We start from the raw sequence: 19083 nt of genomic DNA, 5'->3' as shown, positions 1-19083 counted from the left end.
TCGGTCCGACTGATTTTATTACTATTTACTATCGACTGTTTCAGTCGTGTACTTTTAGTTACTGTTTTTAGTTCTACTAGTTTCATTGAATTGATTTTTAACGTTCTGGCTTTGTCGTCCTAGCCGCGACCTTGACAAAAATGTACCTAATTTATGTTTATATGGATTTATATGTAATTTATATAGTGTTATAATCTTTTTGGTTGTCGAGTTTGCTCGATTTTTGTTAAAAAATATTTCTGTTTAATAATAAACAAAGAATTTACCTTATTTTAAAAATATCTAGTTGTTATTGTCCGATTATTTTTATTATAACATGAATTAGATTTTTTTTCTATGATTAGGTATATGTTTAATTTTAATTTAGTGTATTTGGTTATTGTACTTCTTTAATTTTTAGGTTTTGTTTAAGTTCTATTATATTGTCTATATTTATTATAGTATATTATTGCAAAAACAGCAATTAACATATTAAAATACGATAAAATATTTGTAGGGTATTTATCTTTTAGATATAAAAATTCCATTCCTTTTTAGAGATCCACAGAACATTCAAATATAAAATTAATTCTACTTCGTACAAAATAAATTAATAATAGTATTCGGTAATTACTTTCTTGCTTTTCTATTTTAAAGTTAGTACATGAAGGAATATGTACATCTCTTATTATTGGAAAATATAATTACATATAAAATTAAATGTTCCACGCAATTATCTCCGTTCTTTCCTCTCTCACAATATATACAGGAAAGGGTTCGTACATTGACCATCGACTGTTTCGACTGTTTCCCAACACTAGTCATAAGCTGTCTGAGCAGGGCTTCACTTCTTATGAAGATGTCAGAAAATATCAAAAAATCGAATAATATATAATTACATATATATAAATTAATAATAAATTGTAATAAAAATGATAAATCATATAAAAATGATGGAAAACAAATGAAACAAACCACCTCTAACTATAGGCATGAATAAAACTGAATCACGTACCGCTAATTCCCCAGGAATGGAGCCGGAAGATTATTAATATTTAAGATAAACACAACCGAGTCCGGCACCGACAAAGTTCAGTCGGGTGTTTCCATTTTCATTTGCTGGTTCTCAGTTACTCGCTAAGAGAATCTCGCGTAAATAGATTTGCTTCACCCGCACCAGACCCTCTCTAATAATAAACGAGCTGCGCTCTAAATCGGATTTCAATATAAAAGAAACACGACATTACGATGTAATGAAACAACATAGATTTAAACTGCTATGAAATGTTTTAAAAATTTGAATGAAGTAGATAAATTAAGAGACACCCATTATCGAAGGACATAAACAAGTATGAAACAGTAATTTCTTTCAAAGATATACCAGCTGCATTTACAGACATACACAATTGCTCTGCATTTGGTAGAACCAACAAGCTGAATTATGAGTTGCTGAACCGACTGAAATGATCAATATCTACTAACATTAAGGGAAAAACTGTGGAGTACTACTAGCAAAGACTATTAGTGCATCCCAAGGCACTCGTAAAACAGATAAATGTGCGCGATGACAGCGAAGTGCATAAGCTCAAACGCAAACTACCACACGAAGTGATTAATAGACGCATAGAGTGAAATTTAATAATTTCTAGAATAAGTTAGAATAGTTATTAGAATAAGTTAGAATAGACCTTAAAATATGTTAGAATAGTATCTAGAATAAGATTTAGATTATAAGTTATACAGCAGATCACTTACTGAAGTGATCTTCTACATGTTAGTATTTATTGTGTTAAAATTCAACATAATAAATGCTTCATTCAGACTACAGTATATACCAAAACTGTGGGAGGCAGCGTCATACCGATCAATATCACTAACCGACAATGTCCTAATTATTTGAAAAACTTTGAAATATGAAAAAATATTTGAATAAAGGATAAAACCCAATCATGAATTTGTTTCCAGGAAATAACATTCCATTATCAGGTTCACAGAATCACCAATGTTATAGAAAAATAACTAGAAGAAACTAAAAAGTATTCTGCAGCATTTTTAGATGTTGCTCAAGCTTTAGATAAAGTTTGGCATTAGGGTTTAAAAGATAATATTAAAATGCGTCTCCCTGACCAATACTCAAAAATTTTAGACTGATATATAACTGACCGATATTTCAGAGTCATACAAGAAGATGCCTATTCGGACTTGATGAAATTAGAAGCAGGGGTGTCGCAGGGAATTATATTAGAACCAGTCCTTCTACACTACACCAGTACAGAATCTACTGTACACTCGAAAATGTTGTTCGAAAATCCTAGCCATTGGAGATAAAAGCAATAAATCAACCAAAAAGTTATTTGCAAACACTTATTGCCGAAATACAACAAAAAATAGAAGCAGGGGTGTCGCAGGGAATTATATTAGAACCAGTCCTACACTACACCAGTACAGAATCTACTGTACACTCAAAAATGTTGTTCGAAAATCCTAGCCATTGGAGATAAAAACAATAAATCAACCAAAAAGATATTTGCAAACACTTATTGCCGAAATATAATAAAAAATAGAAGCAGGGGTATCGCAAGGAATTATATTAGAACCAGTCCTTCTACACTACACCGGTACAGAATCGACTGTACACTCGAAAATGTTGTTCGAAAATCCTAGCCATTGGAGATAACAGCAATAAATAAACCAAAAAGTTATTTGCAAACACTTATTGCCGAAATACAATGCTGTATAGAAAATTGACGCATCAAAATGAACAAAAATAAATCAGCGCATATTGACTTTACCAACAAAAGAATCAACCACCAAGCCGGTATATATAAATCAGCAAGTAATTCCATATGAAAATACAGGGAAATATCTTGGCATGACTCTTGATGTTAAACTCAGATGGCAGCCATATGTTAAAAATAAATTTGATGAACTTATGTTGAAGTACAAAAATTATACTATTAGGTAGATGTTCAGCCCTGTGAGTATATAATAAGCTTTAGCTTTATCAATAAGTCCTGCGATGGTACCAGTTAAAGTAATAGAAATATTATACAAAGATAAAAAACAAGGTACTGTGAGGTATTGTTGATACTGCATGGTACACTCACAACAAATATCTGCATAGGGACCTGAATGTAGAAACTCTCAATAACGTTGTCTATACCGAAACATATCTATACGAAAACTATACTATACTAAAGTAAACTATACCGAAAGACATGAACAGAGGCTCCATTAAAATTAATCATTAAAATCAATGATATATGTTAGATATTAAGACCAAAGTGTTTTCATTCTTGTTCTGGCCTAAACCCAGGCTGTGGAATGTATGACGCATACCTGGTCGCGGAGACTTGCCCTAGAGTGACAAGTTGGACCGGGTTATGTGGGACTGCCTCTGGGCTTACCAATACACTAAACCGAAACCGCCTCACAGTTAACCCCTGTGGATCGCTGCTGCTACTGTATTAATTTTGTGGATATGGCACCCGCTGATCGGGCATCCGGTATTGGGCACGAGGACCCTGCGATTCTATTGATTCGCGAACTTAAGTTAACACACGACTGGATACTATCGTATAGGGGCAAAAGTTATGACTACAGCGACGGATGGGCTCGTTTCAGTCTGGACAAGGGAGGTTAGCGGTAACGCGGTGCTAAGCTCCCAACATGTAGACCATCTCGCGAACAAGCGCGTTTTCAGAAGAACTTGAGTTGTTTGTGGAATGATTGAGATATGAAGTGCTTGATTTCTGGAGTGTCAGTTTCCCTATGAATTTGATTATTTCTGACAAACCATGGAGCGTTTAAGATTCTCCTGAGTTTTCGACTGAAAAGTGTTTTCCTAATCTTGACTTGGAAATATCTCTCCGACGGATAGGACTTGATGAGAGCGGTTAGGTCTTCTGGGAGGCCTAACCGCACGCATTTTGGGATCAAACCGTCATGCCAGACCTTGTCGAAAGCTTTGATTAGGTCCAGAAGGTCTACTCCAAGCTTTTTACGTTGGTCAAGAGCGTGATGGATGTGTGCGGCCAGACGGGTAGCCTGATGGACGGATGAGTGGTGAGCGTGAAAGCCGACTTTTTCATCAGGAATGATTTTGTTGTTCTTTGTGAAAGAGTTGAGAGCATAGATAGGACTTGAAGAGAGCGGTTAGGTCTTCTGGGAGGCCTAACCGCACGCATTTTGCGATCAAACCGTCGTGCCAGACCTTGTCGAAAGCTTTGGTTAGGTCCAGAAGGACTACTCCAAGCTTTTTACGTTGGTCAAGAGCATGATGGATGTGTGAGGCCAGACGGGTAGCCTGATGGACGGATGAATGGTAAGCGTGAAAGCCGAATTGTTCATCAGGAATGATGTTGTTGTCCTTTGTGAAAGAGTTGAGAGCGTAGAGTATTGCCCTCTCGGCAAGCTTCGAAATGGCACTAGAAGGCTGATGGGTCTGTAGTCAGATGGAGATGATTTCGCTCCTTTCTTGCAAATAACCGCTATATGTGCTTGTTTCCAAGAGGCCAGGCAATGTTCAGCCTCATGATGGAGTTAATGATGTTTGCCAGTTCCGCAAGCTGCTTATGCGGGAGCTTTTTTAACTGGGTAATCGATATTCCGTCGAAACCTGGAAAATTTTTGGTTTGCCGATCATAGTCTGTAGAGACTTTGGAGACACGAAATGATTTTGACACGAAAGTCTTTGGTCCACGAGAAATGAGTCTCATTTCATCGCTCACCAGGTCGAGACGTCCTTACCCCTTTGCAGACTCTGTTCGCCACCCTTTTGTCTGCAGAATCAAGGGTGCGAATCCGTCTTTGATGCGAATTTCACGTTTAAGAAGAGCGGGAAGGTTAGACCAAAGTGTTTATCGTAGCTTAAGTACTTTGTAATTTTAAACCCGTACCAAATTAAGATAAAAACAAATAGCTCATTAGTGCTAATTTGCTAGTTTGCTATATTTTTTTAAATGCATCCGGATATATAAATGACAACGACAATATTGGGAAATGAGCGCAAAAATCTGACTGATCTACTTGAGAACTAATGGATGCATGTCCACACAAAGACCCATAATGAAAGTTAATCATGGCGTCCATTATCAACGTATTCAAGTGCCAGATACAAAGACATCTTATTTCGTTAAACAATAAGTTCATGGTTATAAAAAATTAATATTCGTTTTTGGAAACGATCTTCAATTAACTCTGAAATAATCTTCAACTGACACTATATTGCATCAAATTAATACAACACAACGTATCCAGTTTTAAACCAAAATACTGTAAGACTTTTTTTAATATTCAAGTCTCCTTTGTACCAACGAGGATTTATCTGGCCTGGACCTACATTTATCGTGGGCTCCAAATCACGGTCCTCGGCATTAAGCCTATCGACTGACCACTGACCAACTTAGAGACTTGCCTTGTTGGATTTTCCACTATTGCCTATAAAGACATTTACAATTACAATCACAAACAAAAAGTACATACATTCCTCAGCAGGATTCGAACCCGCGACTATCGCAACAGTAGGGGAACCGGAATACATCAATATGTATTCCTCAATAATAAAATTATAATAACTTATAGCTATAGTTTGCACTAAATGTATACACTTTATATAAGTTCGTATGGTTTTGTTCGCTTCAATCTCCTAACACCCTGCGCGCTGTCCAGCAGTTGTATTGTTTCCACATTAGTATGATTTAGTAATCTTCTTTCGTGTTTCAAGGCGAAATCTTGGATAACTTCGCAAATCCATTTGATTTCCAGGTCATCGTGCACTTCTTCGTTGGTTACATAGCGATAGGCATTGGTAATCAATGGAGGAACCTTGTTTTGACAGCGTTGTAGGACTAGTTGATTTGAATTTTTAGTGCAACCCCCGTATTTGCACCCCATAGATTCAAATTGGCTTTATAATTGTATTATAGATCAACCTCTTTGATTTTAGATCAAATTGAGAGTATCTTCCAACTAACCAGTATAGTTGTTTTATTTTGGTTCTAACGTGTTTTGCTTTTTGTCTAACGTGATGTTTTGAAATTAAATAATAAATATTATTAATTCATGAGTATAAACAAAGTTATTTTAAATATGTAAAAATTAAAAATTAAGTTTGTAATCCTAAACATGACAATGCCGAACATTTTCTAAATTTCTTTAACACATTGGGAAATAGATGTATTGACAGAGGAGACTATAATGACAAATATCTAATGGCTCAATATGACATATTGCCAAACAAATAAAAACAAAAACGCCAACACTATAGTATTTTGCATGAGGACATATGCCGGTACAAAAAAGTGTAGAGCAGAATCATGATTTAATTGTCGTCTGATCATTCACCAGTAATAACTATATTTTCGAAAAATTATAACCAAAGATAATCCCTCTTCTCTATGTTATAATAGAGCTATAGGCTACTATTGATGAAAAGTTTAAAAATGCTGGAACTCTTGAGAATTGAGTCTTTCCTCATGTCTTGTTGCAATCCCTCCATGACAGTTGGAATCGAAAGATCTCGGTGTAAATAATTGTTACTATAATATACGTACGCATCCACGATACTCCTCAGTACTTTATTCTGAAATACTTATAGATACTTATTATGTTGATGTTCCTTCTCGCAAGACATCCCCATAACTGAATTCCACAGGTCCAAATAGACTTTAGTATTTGCTTGTAGAACAGCAACTTATTAAGTACGAATAATTAAGATGTTGAAAATAACCCATACACTTTTTGAATTTTAACTCGAATTATTTTATTTCCTTTTCAATATGAACTTTCCAACTGTTGCATCAAGATTAATACCAAGGTAGTTTGTTACTGCGTTGGGATATACATAACTATAGTCAATTCAAAACAGCAGTGACATGAGTGTCAATATGTGTCTGTCTAAAGTTGAAAATTCGTTTTACAGTCAGACAATATTATCCTTGTCATTTTATTGTATTTAAAAATAGGTAGAATGCTGTTAGAGAAGTTCTAATATGTAACGGAATGAGCCTGCAAAAGTTGTCCGTTTGCCAAACGTCTGAAAATTCTTCAAAATATTATAGTTAGGGGTTATAAACTGACAAACGTTGTTTTAACACTTTATTTTAATCAATTTTAAATCGCCGCTGTTTTTACTGACACGGTCACTAAAATATCTCAAAAACTAAAAACCAATATAACCTTAAATTCGCCAAAAAGAAACCGTGTTTATGCGAAACAGGTGACGAATCAAGATCATCTTGGTATTTCAGAGATCAAATATATGAAATGCATAAAACAGTAAGTAGTTTTTTTTCAATCTAAACATAATTTAATACAATTATTTCAGAGAAATTTGTTAGTCTGGAAAATATCCATAAGAATCCAAAAGATATACAGCTATTTGAGAGATATAGAACATCCGTTCATATATTACTTGATAATATAGGATTTAAGTGGTATAAAGATAACCCACGATGGAACTTATTGTTAGATATTGATTTTAAAAGAATACAATTTTTAAAATCATATAACAAAATTAAGGAAGAATTATACCAATTTATATATTTAAATGAAACACGAATATTTCATAATGATACACTGGGTTGCTCATGGCAAGATGATAATAAATATTGTGTAAAGACAACAAAAGTTGATGGAAAAAGGTAAACGTTAGAATAACTATCGATTAGGTTTTGTTAGTCGTAATATTTATTTATTGCAGACATATAGTTCTTCGTGCTGGAAACAGGAATGGTTTTATTCCACGCAGAATGGCGCAGAATTAGTATTCCTCTATGTCCAAGGGTGACTACTAGAGATGAACCATAACTTTGCAACCGTCTTTGCAGTAGTTTGAAAATCAGCTTTTAAAAAACTTGGAGGAACCGTCAGTTACTCTTATGTACAATGCACCATCTCTACCATATACATATAGTACACTAGTGGAGAAAATCCCAACAAGTTCATCAACAAAGGCTGCAATTAAGGAATGGCTTAAAGTACATAAAATAAGTTTCGAAGAATGAACTATTTCAAATTGTTACTCAGTAAATATAAATGAAATATTTAATTGCATTCTATGTAATTTACTTTATTAGTAATAAGCCTGAGAAAAGATACATGGTAGATCAGATTACTGAATGTTATGGCCACGTCTCCTCTACGTCTTCCTCCCTATCACTGCATTTTTAATCCAATTGAGTTGATATGGGGTATTGCAAAGAATTATCACAATAGATATTCAGGTCGAGGAGGATATTCAAACCGGAATTGTCTGGATTTATGGAAAGGGGCATTGTCGAAAACAATACCTTCGGTTTGTGTGCGCTCGATCAGACACATTGAAGAAAAAATTAACAAATGGTAGAATCTTGAGCAAGTTATTAATAGTTTGGAAGTAAACAGCTTGGTTATCAACTTGATTAGTGTTTCTGAAAGTGACAGTGATTGAATAAAACTTTATGAATGTTGGTTTATGATTCAATGCTGACGATTATCAAGACAGGATGATGAAAGAGGAAACCACTAAAGGTCAGTATAGAATTAATATACTTTAATTGTAGGGAATTGTATTATAGAGTGTGAAATCTTTATGAACATGTGTGTTATTATTCAGAATATACATGAACGTTTGATTAACATATATGAGGAGAGAAGTAACACTAACTGTTTTGCAGATATGGCAAATGCATTAAAGAGAATGAAGTAATTAAATGTAGTTTTATCACGAAGGATGTATACAGATAGTAACAGGATAAACTAAAGAGAAATATAGTAATATCATAATGACTTTACAAGGATATATTGCATCAAAAGAAACAAGAACTAAGCATAAATCATAAATATGCTCTGTAATGAAAGTAAAATACATTACTCAGATATACAATTGTTAATTAAGTGGATTAGGCCTTCGGGGGATACCACTACATACAAAAACGCGCCTAGAACCCTACCGATACTAGTGTGGAAAAAAAGTTCATTGTATATATAATAAAACAACTCTAACTTATAAATTATTGTGGCTGTAAAATTAATTGTAGTTTTAAGTTCTTCGTTAATATATGCATTTGATGTACTTTAATGTTAAAATTAATTATATTGAATATAATATTTGTTCAATTATTTTATTTATATTAAAATTTTGTTATGTCAGAGCCAAAATATACTAAAACTCAGAGTTCCTGCGGAAACATTGCGACGTTTTGACAAGTCTCCCGTGTCATTGCTGTTTTGAATTGACTATATACACAGTTTGTTTGTGGGTAAATTCAATATTCACCGATTTATTCTCGTTGACTCTTATTCTCCATGCCTGGGCCCATTTATTTATATTTTTATTAGCTTGTTGCAAGCAAGTATCCCAATATCAAGACCCAAAACACTGCCTTGTGGAACACCCGCTTTTATATCTTTCATTGTTGAGTTATCTTTTTGTTTAACATCCTGGCTGAGATGTAGGAGACTGAGAGTTCCACGTATTGCTTCAGTAACATTTTATGGAGTCTATACGTGAGTCCTTATGATAAATTTTATCGAAGGTTTGTGCTCCATACGTCCAGAAATGTAACTGAGCAAACTCCCGTTCATAACCAGAAAGATATTTTTTTTATTACTCTTCGTGAGTCCACAATCTGCCCTATTGGCAATAAGTATTTCTTCTGTCTATATTATATGTACATGGCATGTAGAAAATCACTTTTAAGCAATCTTCTGTATAAAATATTATCTTAATTAATTAGTCTTATTCTAATGCTTATTCTAAAGTCTACATATGTCCAGTAATCAGATCAGGTGGTGTTAAACGTTTTAGTCTACGCACTTCACTATCACGTCGCATATTTAGCTGATTAGCGAGTACATTGGGGTGCACTGACACTCTTTCGAAGTACTTCACACAAACACGTTGAACTACATTTGTTATAGGTTCTAGAGGAATATCGCGTTGTATCACTTTATTTGAAATATAGTACGGAACATCAACAATGGCACGCAACACCTTATTTTGGAACCGTTGAAGGATGGATATATTAGATTTGCTAGCGATACCCCATAGTTGAATTCCATATGTCCAAATGGGCTTGAGTATAGACTCATATAGCAATACCTTGTTATCTAATGATAACTTGGATTTGCGCTCGATGAGCCAATACATTTCATATAATTTTAGTCCTAGTTGTTTCCGTTTAGAGAGTATGTGCTTCTTCCAGGTTAGGCGTCGATCTAAATGCATACCAAGATATTTAACATGCTCTGCTTGGGGGAAACCAGAAAGATGAAGAAGATATTAGCGATACCTTGAGGTATAAAAAATCGGTCAAAACTAATTCCCATTCCTCAATCTCCATATTTTGTTTAAAAATTAAACAGCCGAACGCGTAGAGATTCGGCACCCGTACTACAACTGACCCAAAGCAATGTAACCTAGGAAACCGACTGAAAAATAATCGATACAAACAACGAATCGAAATGAAAATAAGCTGACATTTTCAGTTTGTATCTCAGCTCTCCGCCAACCGCACCGTACCTCGTCACATTTCGCGTCAGACCGAACCCTAACGTATCAATAAACGCGATGATCAAGTAATTTCGAAAAAAAAAACGACCAGCGGCATCATGAACCGATACAATATCCTCCACCAGCTCGGGGACGGGACGTACGGTTCGGTGGTTCTGGGCCAGAGGAAGGACACGGGCGAAAAAGTGGCCATCAAGCGCATGAAAAGGAAATACTACAGCTGGGACGAGGCGATGAACCTGCGGGAAGTCAAGGTAAAAGCTATACGCTCGACACCACCTCCGATAACCAATAACACGAGGCGTGTTTCAGTCGCTGAAGAAGCTACACCACTCCAACGTGGTTAAACTGAAAGAGGTCATCAGGGAGAACGATGTGCTGTACTTCGTCTTCGAGTACATGCAGGAGAATCTCTATCAACTGATCAAAGATCGCAGAGTCCCGTATCCGGAAGCGACGGTCCGAAATATGTTGTATCAGGTGATCTTTTTAAATTCTAGGTTAACTCCGTCGATAACGATATGGAACTAGGTTAATTTATAGTTGTGGAGAGACCTTGTAATGTTTCCGATATTCTTTTTTTATTTTATGGAGACTCATCATTAACTCAATTATTTATTACTGCGTAATATTGATCAGATAATAGCCGGAGAGAGAAACCGCAAATAAATAATAACATCTTACTATTCAAATGATATATTGATGTTGATTTTTTATAGAATGATATAGTGAACGAGGTTTTTATCCATACTTACATATTTGAATATTATGTCGATGAAATTAAAACGAAAAAAAGTATATTAACATCGATAAGTTAATTTTTATCTGTTTCTTAAAGTGAACAAATTTCAGTGATAATTTTGGGGAGGATATCAATTTAATTATTGAAATAGAAATAATAAATTGCATATAATTATATTATTGCTGCGTTTTTCTAGATATTATACTCAACATGTATTTACCAATTATCATTATCAATCATTAGCAAAAATTCAAGATCTTGCAAAACAATGAAGCATAATTGTCAGGTAATTCAAAATGTAACAATACAAACATTGACACAATGAAATCATGATCATTAATTATTTGTGCATAATATCGATTACCAATTGTTTATTTATTTATAATGTTATTATAAATCTGAGTTATGCCACTGCCTTTTACTTTGATACATTTGAATTATTTTTATATATAAGCAGTCAACCTTTCGAAAATGCTTATGATTTTCCTTTCCTTTCTCTGCGATTCTCAATCTCTGTGGTTCTTTATCTCTGCGGTTCTCTATCTCTGCGGTTCTCTATCTCTGCGGTTCTCTATCTCTGCGGTTATCTATCTCTGCGGTTCTCTATCTCTGCGGACCTCTATCTCTACGGTTCTCTATCTCTACGTTTCTCTATCTCTACGGTTCTCTATCTCTACAGTTCTCTATCTCTACGGTTCTCTATCTCTACGGTTCTCTATCTCTACGATTCTCTATCTCTACAGTTCTCTATCTCTACGGTTCTCCATCTCTACGGTTCTCTATCTCTACGGTTTTCTATCTTTACGGTTCTCTATCTCTGCCATTCTCTATCTCTGCGGTTCTCTATCTCTATAAGAATAGAAATATCACTGGAATATTACACTGAATAATCGAAATCTAATAGAAATTATAGGAAAAAATCTATTAAACAGTTTTTTTTATTTTACTGAATTCCTTTATAACTACCCAGATTAATGATTTAAACCATAGTTTAATTATATTTTTAAAATAATTTAAATCTTTTTATAAGGTTTTTATATCTTTGCTCGTATTCCGGCCGCTTTTTCTGCAGTGCTTGGTTCAAACGCAGTTATTGTAGTCAATAGCAATCCCTATTGATGATTGTATTAAGTTTTAATAGCTCATAGTACCACACCAAGTTGATCTTATCAAACACAGAGCATTATATTGGACCCATGAATATTCCACTTTGACGTTGATGTTATGCATGACCAGGTGGTCCCATAACTTGAATCCTGGTGAAACGGTTAACAGTGATCGCTACCGACAATAAATGATCCAAAATCGACCCAAAGGCACGATAAAGTGATTTTTCAGCACGAAAACGCGCCATCTCATGAAGCAAAACTGGTCAAGGAAGCACCGAAAGTACTTGAATGGGATATATATGGCACCCGCCGTACTCTCAAGACCTTGCCCCGTCGGACTATCAATTTTTGGCGTCAATGGGATAAGCGCTTGCAAAGCAGCACTTTTTTGGAATGGTTTTGTCCAAAGGCATACAGTTTTTTGGAATGACATCCATGAAATGCCTGAAAGATGGGCAAGATATGTAGAATCAAATGACCTTTGGATACTTTGAGTAAATAAATTTTCTTGAAAATAACGTAGTTTTTTTCCGAAAACCCCGGTAATGACTGTAATACACCTGGTATTGAGATATAAAATTATTTTTTAATTTTCACCATGTATAACAGCATATAAAAATTATTACTGATCGGCAATGGGATCTAGCAAATTTACAAATCTAAAAGTACGAATTTCAGATTAAATTAACCCACTCCTTCTTAGATATTGCAAGGACTAGCGTTCATTCACCGCCACGGCTTTTTCCATCGAGATCTCAAGCCGGAAAACATCCTCTGCTCGGGACCAGACTTGGTGAAGATCGCGGACTTCGGTTTGGTCCGGGAGATCCGATCGCGGCCACCCTACACGGACTACGTATCCACCAGATGGTACAGGTACTGACAACAATATCTTCGAAACAAATCTCACCGAAATAATGAAACCCGAACCTGTTTCAGAGCTCCAGAGGTCCTCCTGCACTCCACCACATACAGTAGTCCCATCGATCTCTGGGCCGTGGGTTGTATAGCTGCAGAGATATATACCTATCGGCCCCTGTTCCCTGGTACCACCGAAACGGATCAATTGTACAAAATATGCGCGGTGATGGGGACTCCTGACAAAGTACGGTAACTTCTCGACCAACCATGGGGTTCATTGCGATCGAAAAATCATCCTTGTTCCAGAAAAAGTGGCCGGAAGGGTACCAACTAGCGGGCGCGGTAGGATTCAAGTTCCCGTACTTTGTTAAAACGCCTCTTAGCGACGTGGTGCCTCAAGCTGGACCCTTGGCCATCAGTTTAATGGACGATTTCATGGAATGGAATCCCGCTCACAGACCCACCGCCCAGGGTGCATTGAAACATCAATATTTCCAGGTACAAGTACATCAATACGAGAAGTACTATTTATATTTTGATATCTACTGATTGTTATATGATTATTTTTGTGGTCTACATATACGCAAACATAATTGTTTTAATAATACAGAATATTGGAATAAATAAAACAAATTAAACAATATAACACAAAATTTAAAGAGAGAATAGTTAAAAATAGACCCATAAATAGGTGTCAGCAATATTTGACATATTACAATGATATAAACTATTTATCCTGAAAGGTACCAACAATCTAAGGCGATAATCTCTGCTCTGCTATTGAGAACAAATCTTCACAACAAATGAAATTCGACTTATCGCGAACAACTTAAAACTGACCCAAAGAAAGCACCAGGTTTAATATGATTTCATTAAAGTGCGACAAGTGCCGAAAAATCACCGAGGAAATGAACTGATTAAAACTTCTAATGTCATTAAAAAACAGATTCTTAGACGTAATTTAAGATTTCGGCATAGGAGGTATAAGGATCTCATCCACAAGCTCCAGAAAATTGTTACCCAAGCAAGACACTATAGCAATTTTGAAACTGTTACATGTTTAGAGTTAAACAAGAAAAGTATACTCACCAATAAGAGAAACTGATAGAGAAGTACCACAACGTGAGACTAATTCTTTACTCACTCTACACACAGAAAACATGGCAATGGCTGCCTTTGCTGATGATATTGCTGCTAATTGTATTTAACAGAAAAGAACAGCAAAGACTAAAGAATGATCAATGTTTTAATACCTTAATAGATAAATATTAACAGAAATTGAAAGTATTGAATAAAAAATGTAATGTCTAAATAATTAGCAGTACGGTAATCTAGTACTTCGGAATCGGAAATATATAATAATAAATGAAAATAATAGAATATCACTACAGAGCATCATCAAAAAAGTGTGCTGACTATTTTAAATCGAAATTTTGACATTTTTGAACAGTTTGTTATGGATGGTAAAGTACTTCCACCTTTGATGATAAGCTCATCAATCAGTAAAAAAAGCCCCAATGAATTGTCGTTACCATAAAACACTAACACAGAACAAAAACTGATAATGCCGTTAAGTGACATACTGTGAAATTGAGACAACCTTAGACGACTGGCGTATATAAAATTATTGACCACTCAGCTATGAAAAAGGTTTATTCGAGTTGGATACCAGACCATTAGTAAAAAATCCAACACAATTAATTAAATAGAAATAAATAGTTATCAATAAAAAATTAAAAGAAGTGCTTATGGTATATTTATCATGAAGTATTAGGTGCTTGCTTGTATTTTGACAAACGATATCTATTGTTCAAAAGGTAGAGTCAAAATGCTCGATGTAAGCGATTTTTTAACAACCTAACAATTACAATCAATGATTTGAATATTTCTCTACGTAAAATAGTAGTTGTATTTTCGGCATTAATTACTTAAGTTTCCGCGAGCTTATGGGGTCTCCAATAAAATTATTATAAATAACTAAGTAATTTTGAGTAACAAATTATTCTTTCATGATTATTCTCAGAATAAAAATAATATCCTCTAGGAATATGGCAAATCAAACACTTAATTGTTGCAGATAGGTCAAAGTTACTCGAGTACAACCAGACCGGTGGTCGTACTACCTCCGAACGTGCTGCAGGATAATTCGACGATGAAAACCTCCGCGAGGACCGCAAGAATCTTGCCGCAGCCTCCGACAAATCCAGTTAACATTATGCCGCGTGAGTAGCGAAATAGACATCAAAGACCTCTATTACAAGGAGGAAATTTGCAGCCGCCGTCCCCGGTCTCCAGATACAAGCCAACGGACGGAACCTCCTGGAGGACCTGCCCCAGATGCCGACGGCGGCCGGTACCATGCCTCCCAGCGTACAAATCAACATACAGTCGCTGATCAAACCGATGAAAACGCCGGACAAGCCCACTCCCCAACCGATAGTGTACAGTTTCGGACAGTCGGAGTACGCCAGCAGGTACCTGCCGTCGGTACTGTCCGGGGCACCTCACCGCACCGCCCGCGACAGGAAGATGCCCTGGGAATTCTCCAATAACAACTTCGAGTACTCGGAGGACGATTTCGCCGATATACTGGGGTAAGAATGAGCAAAAACTGTCTAAAACGAAACCGAGCCCGTTCCGGTGATGGTACCGGGTCGTTCAGATATCGACTGAAAAGTCCCCGATCTAATCAATCTATTAAAATAATTCATTCATCAGTATCACAGTATCACAAAATCTAACAACCATAAAGTGAAAATACACGAAAGTCTCTGGAGAAGTTTCGCAACGTCCAATATCCAGATGGTACTGTGGCCATTCTAGTAATCTGATTGGTTAGTTTAAAAATACATTATGGACAACTCTAAAGAAAATATTTTGTTACGAAGACATTTGATTGGTTGTTAAACTCGTACTTTACTGCATTTCACATTTCATTGATGCTTTCAATTTCATAGGAGCTAAATAAATAATAATAAGCTAATAGCTTTCAGAAAGCTAAATTCCTCATACTTCCCTGAATTACTTATTTAATCCAAAAAGATGTCATACACTTATCATTCAGACTCGTATATTACGTATTATACAACGAGAAAGTTTGAAATTTATATTACTTGATTTCTTCTCTTAATATAATTGTTGAGGCATGTATATTTTTGACTTCATGATTTCATTCAATGGTATAAAAGGACGTCATTTCTACATCAATCAAATCGTAACGAGTGATGAAAAATTCATTTATTTGCGAAAATCCCAAACGAAACAATTCATTCACATCAACCTGGCGAAGCTGGCCCATCAACTACATATATCGAGTGGGATCAGATTGGTGTCGTATATTGAACGGTTAATACTGACCGATAAATATAAAAAAATGGTCAGTTTGAACTGTGCATTAACCGAAAAACGTGCACATGAGCCGAAAGACATGATAAGCTGAATAAGTGTCAATCAAATAACAGTTTTATCACACCCGCCATACTGTCCAGACCTAATTTCATCCCACTACCACCTATTCACATCGATAGGAGATACGTTTGCAGAGCAGCAATTTGCTGATTTTAAAGAAATTAGAAATTTACTCGATGAATGGAGAAACCGTTCTTATCGATTGACATCACTAAATTGTCTGAAAAATGGGGAAAATGTACAGAATCAAATGGTCGATATTTTAAGTAAATATATTTTAACTATCCAGTAGAAATAATTACCGACACACCTGGTATTATTGAGCAAATAGTCACAGTAGTAACCAACCACATGAATATAATAACAAATTCCAATTAAATAACTTCCCGTATACCGTTAAAACGTAAGATATCACCGCTCAATAGTTGTTTATCGAAATTTAGACCTATATCCATGAAAAATGTTAGTTAGTTAAAAGATGATTAACTACATGCAACGTCCAACATTCGTCGACTAAGCTCCGAAGCAGTTGACAATGAACACTAATTTCTGAAAATCATATTCAAAAAATTCAAGTTCAAGAAAAAGCAGTTCGAAAGTCTTCCATAATAATAATAAACTCTGTACAAAGAATCAGTCCAAGCATGGTTAACTTTTCTCTTCTTATAGGAAGATAATCTTCAAAATAGGATACAAAATGACTTTACATTGAAAGATTATGTATATTTTTCCTAAATACACCCGTTGCTTTTAGATTGATCATTGACGAATAGTCATAAAATTATTCAACTTAAAATCGGCATCATAAAAATAAACTTCATCCAAAAAAAACGATGAAATATTGTTCAAAATTAAATTGATACTTTACACTGACATTCATAAGAAGTTTTCACATACCCACATTTTCACTGAAAATTTGACACCTACTTTTCTTCTGACACTGTCTAAATCTGCATGATAAAATAATACTCAAAATAATCAAATAATACAACACAGAAGTACAGTTATTTGATCAAAATGCAACAATTAATAGAACAGATCAACTTTCAGCATGAAATATGCAAGGAACAGTCCAAAAAATACACCAATTATAATATTGGATTAAGAAAACGATCTAAAGAATAGAATGCAACAGCATTTAAGGTCAAAAAAAGACACTCAGCATTGATTCAGACGAAGAAAATTCAAATTATATGGCATAAACAGCAACATCAGATAAATATAATAAAAAGATTTGTTAGTTAATCAACAAGCTAAATTATCTTTATAATATATTTTACATTAGTTACTTGCCACTGGTACTATACATTTAGAAAATTAGTTAAAAAATAATCGGGGAGTTTTCAGTCGATATAGCAATGATGTCTCGATGTCCGTATACAAACAAACACAAAAAAGGCACCCAAAAATAATCAGTAGTAACTAAAAATTGGCACAATTTACCACCACTTATCTATAGGTATTTAAACAAAACAATAGTTAAAGTTTTATTGGTAATAAATAGAAATAAATACGTCAAACATAAAAATCAAAGAACTAAAACGCGAACCATTCTTGGAGAGAAACAACGAACGTTTCCTTTTAGACAGTATATACGAGACAAACTCCAAATCAGGACTAATTTCGCGCATATTTTGAAGAAGAAAACTAAAACTGCCCCACCAGGACAAAATTCCAACCAAGGACAAAATCAACCTCAGCCAGTTCAATCTGCAGGAACTGCTGGAGCCGCTGGCGAAAGCCAGCGCGGGATCCGCTAGGGCGCAGTACCTGAGCGTGTCCAGATACGTCGCTGGACATCCCGTTTCGGGAACCAGGCGAGATCTGAACTTGGGACCAAGAAACAGCGGGATTTATAATAGAAAATCAGGTAGATATTTCTATCGAACACGGTAAAAGTATTAAAAACAGGTTTTTATCGCTTTAAATTGATCACATTCCTTATACAAGTAGCATGTCAAATATAGATTGTTAAAAAATACTATGTTCAATTTAGAATCGGTATAAAATATTAAATACGATATTTCTTTTAGCTAAAATAGAAATACCTCCTCTTTGGAACAACAGCGCCCAACTAACCGAACTTGCCTCCGGAAAAAACCGTCGACTACCCACCAAAGTGGAAATCAATTCATCTGCCAAATGAGCTGTAGCTAGACTGTGATAAAATTCATGCTAATGAGAACGAGAATTCTTCATGACTTATATGAAGATGACCGTCAATTATCGATTATTTAATATTTTATTTAGGTAAAACAATATGTATAATGATAAAACGGTAAAATAAAATTAAAGTTAATGCAGTGCTTATATATAGATTATATAAACTCAAATAAAAAGTGGAATATCAAGTAAAAAATTAATAAACCAGATATTTTTGAGTTAATTGATTCAGTTATTATGATCTCAAAACTTTATCAAACTACTTTTATAGATTAAATATATTAATTTTTTTCTATTAATTATATTGATTGCATAAGTAATAAAAC

At 34.9% G+C, this 19083-nt stretch overlaps 1 protein-coding gene and 1 long non-coding RNA gene across 4 annotated transcripts in view; one reads left to right on the top strand and one right to left on the bottom strand.

Moving 5' to 3' along the window:
* Window positions 1-19083, bottom strand: part of LOC143203536 (uncharacterized) — a 105952-nt gene that overhangs the window by 86373 nt on the left and 496 nt on the right. The window lies entirely within an intron of this gene.
* LOC143203526 (serine/threonine-protein kinase dyf-5) lies at window positions 10464-18897 on the top strand. 3 transcript variants are annotated; one of them, XR_013007357.1, is made up of 9 exons: window positions 10464-10728; window positions 10787-10954; window positions 13029-13201; window positions 13265-13430; window positions 13493-13684; window positions 15264-15408; window positions 15462-15780; window positions 18260-18464; window positions 18628-18766. XR_013007357.1 is itself a non-coding variant. In XM_076415709.1 (9 exons), exons 1-9 carry the CDS (start codon window positions 10573-10575, stop codon window positions 18738-18740), a joined length of 1659 nt encoding a protein of 552 aa, XP_076271824.1. In that variant the 5' UTR covers window positions 10464-10572; the 3' UTR covers window positions 18741-18897. The 3 variants fall into 3 exon arrangements, 2 of the variants coding, with proteins under 2 accessions (XP_076271824.1, XP_076271823.1); XM_076415709.1 differs by having other exon boundaries at window positions 18238-18464; window positions 18628-18897; XM_076415708.1 differs by having other exon boundaries at window positions 18235-18464; window positions 18628-18897.

Source organism: Rhynchophorus ferrugineus, unplaced genomic scaffold (genome assembly GCF_030347505.1).
Source record: "Rhynchophorus ferrugineus isolate W39M unplaced genomic scaffold, kcgeb_rfMv2 rfM10, whole genome shotgun sequence".
In the NCBI taxonomy this organism is placed as follows: domain Eukaryota; kingdom Metazoa; phylum Arthropoda; class Insecta; order Coleoptera; family Curculionidae; genus Rhynchophorus; species Rhynchophorus ferrugineus.
This window is presented reverse-complemented; position numbering and strand designations above follow the sequence as displayed.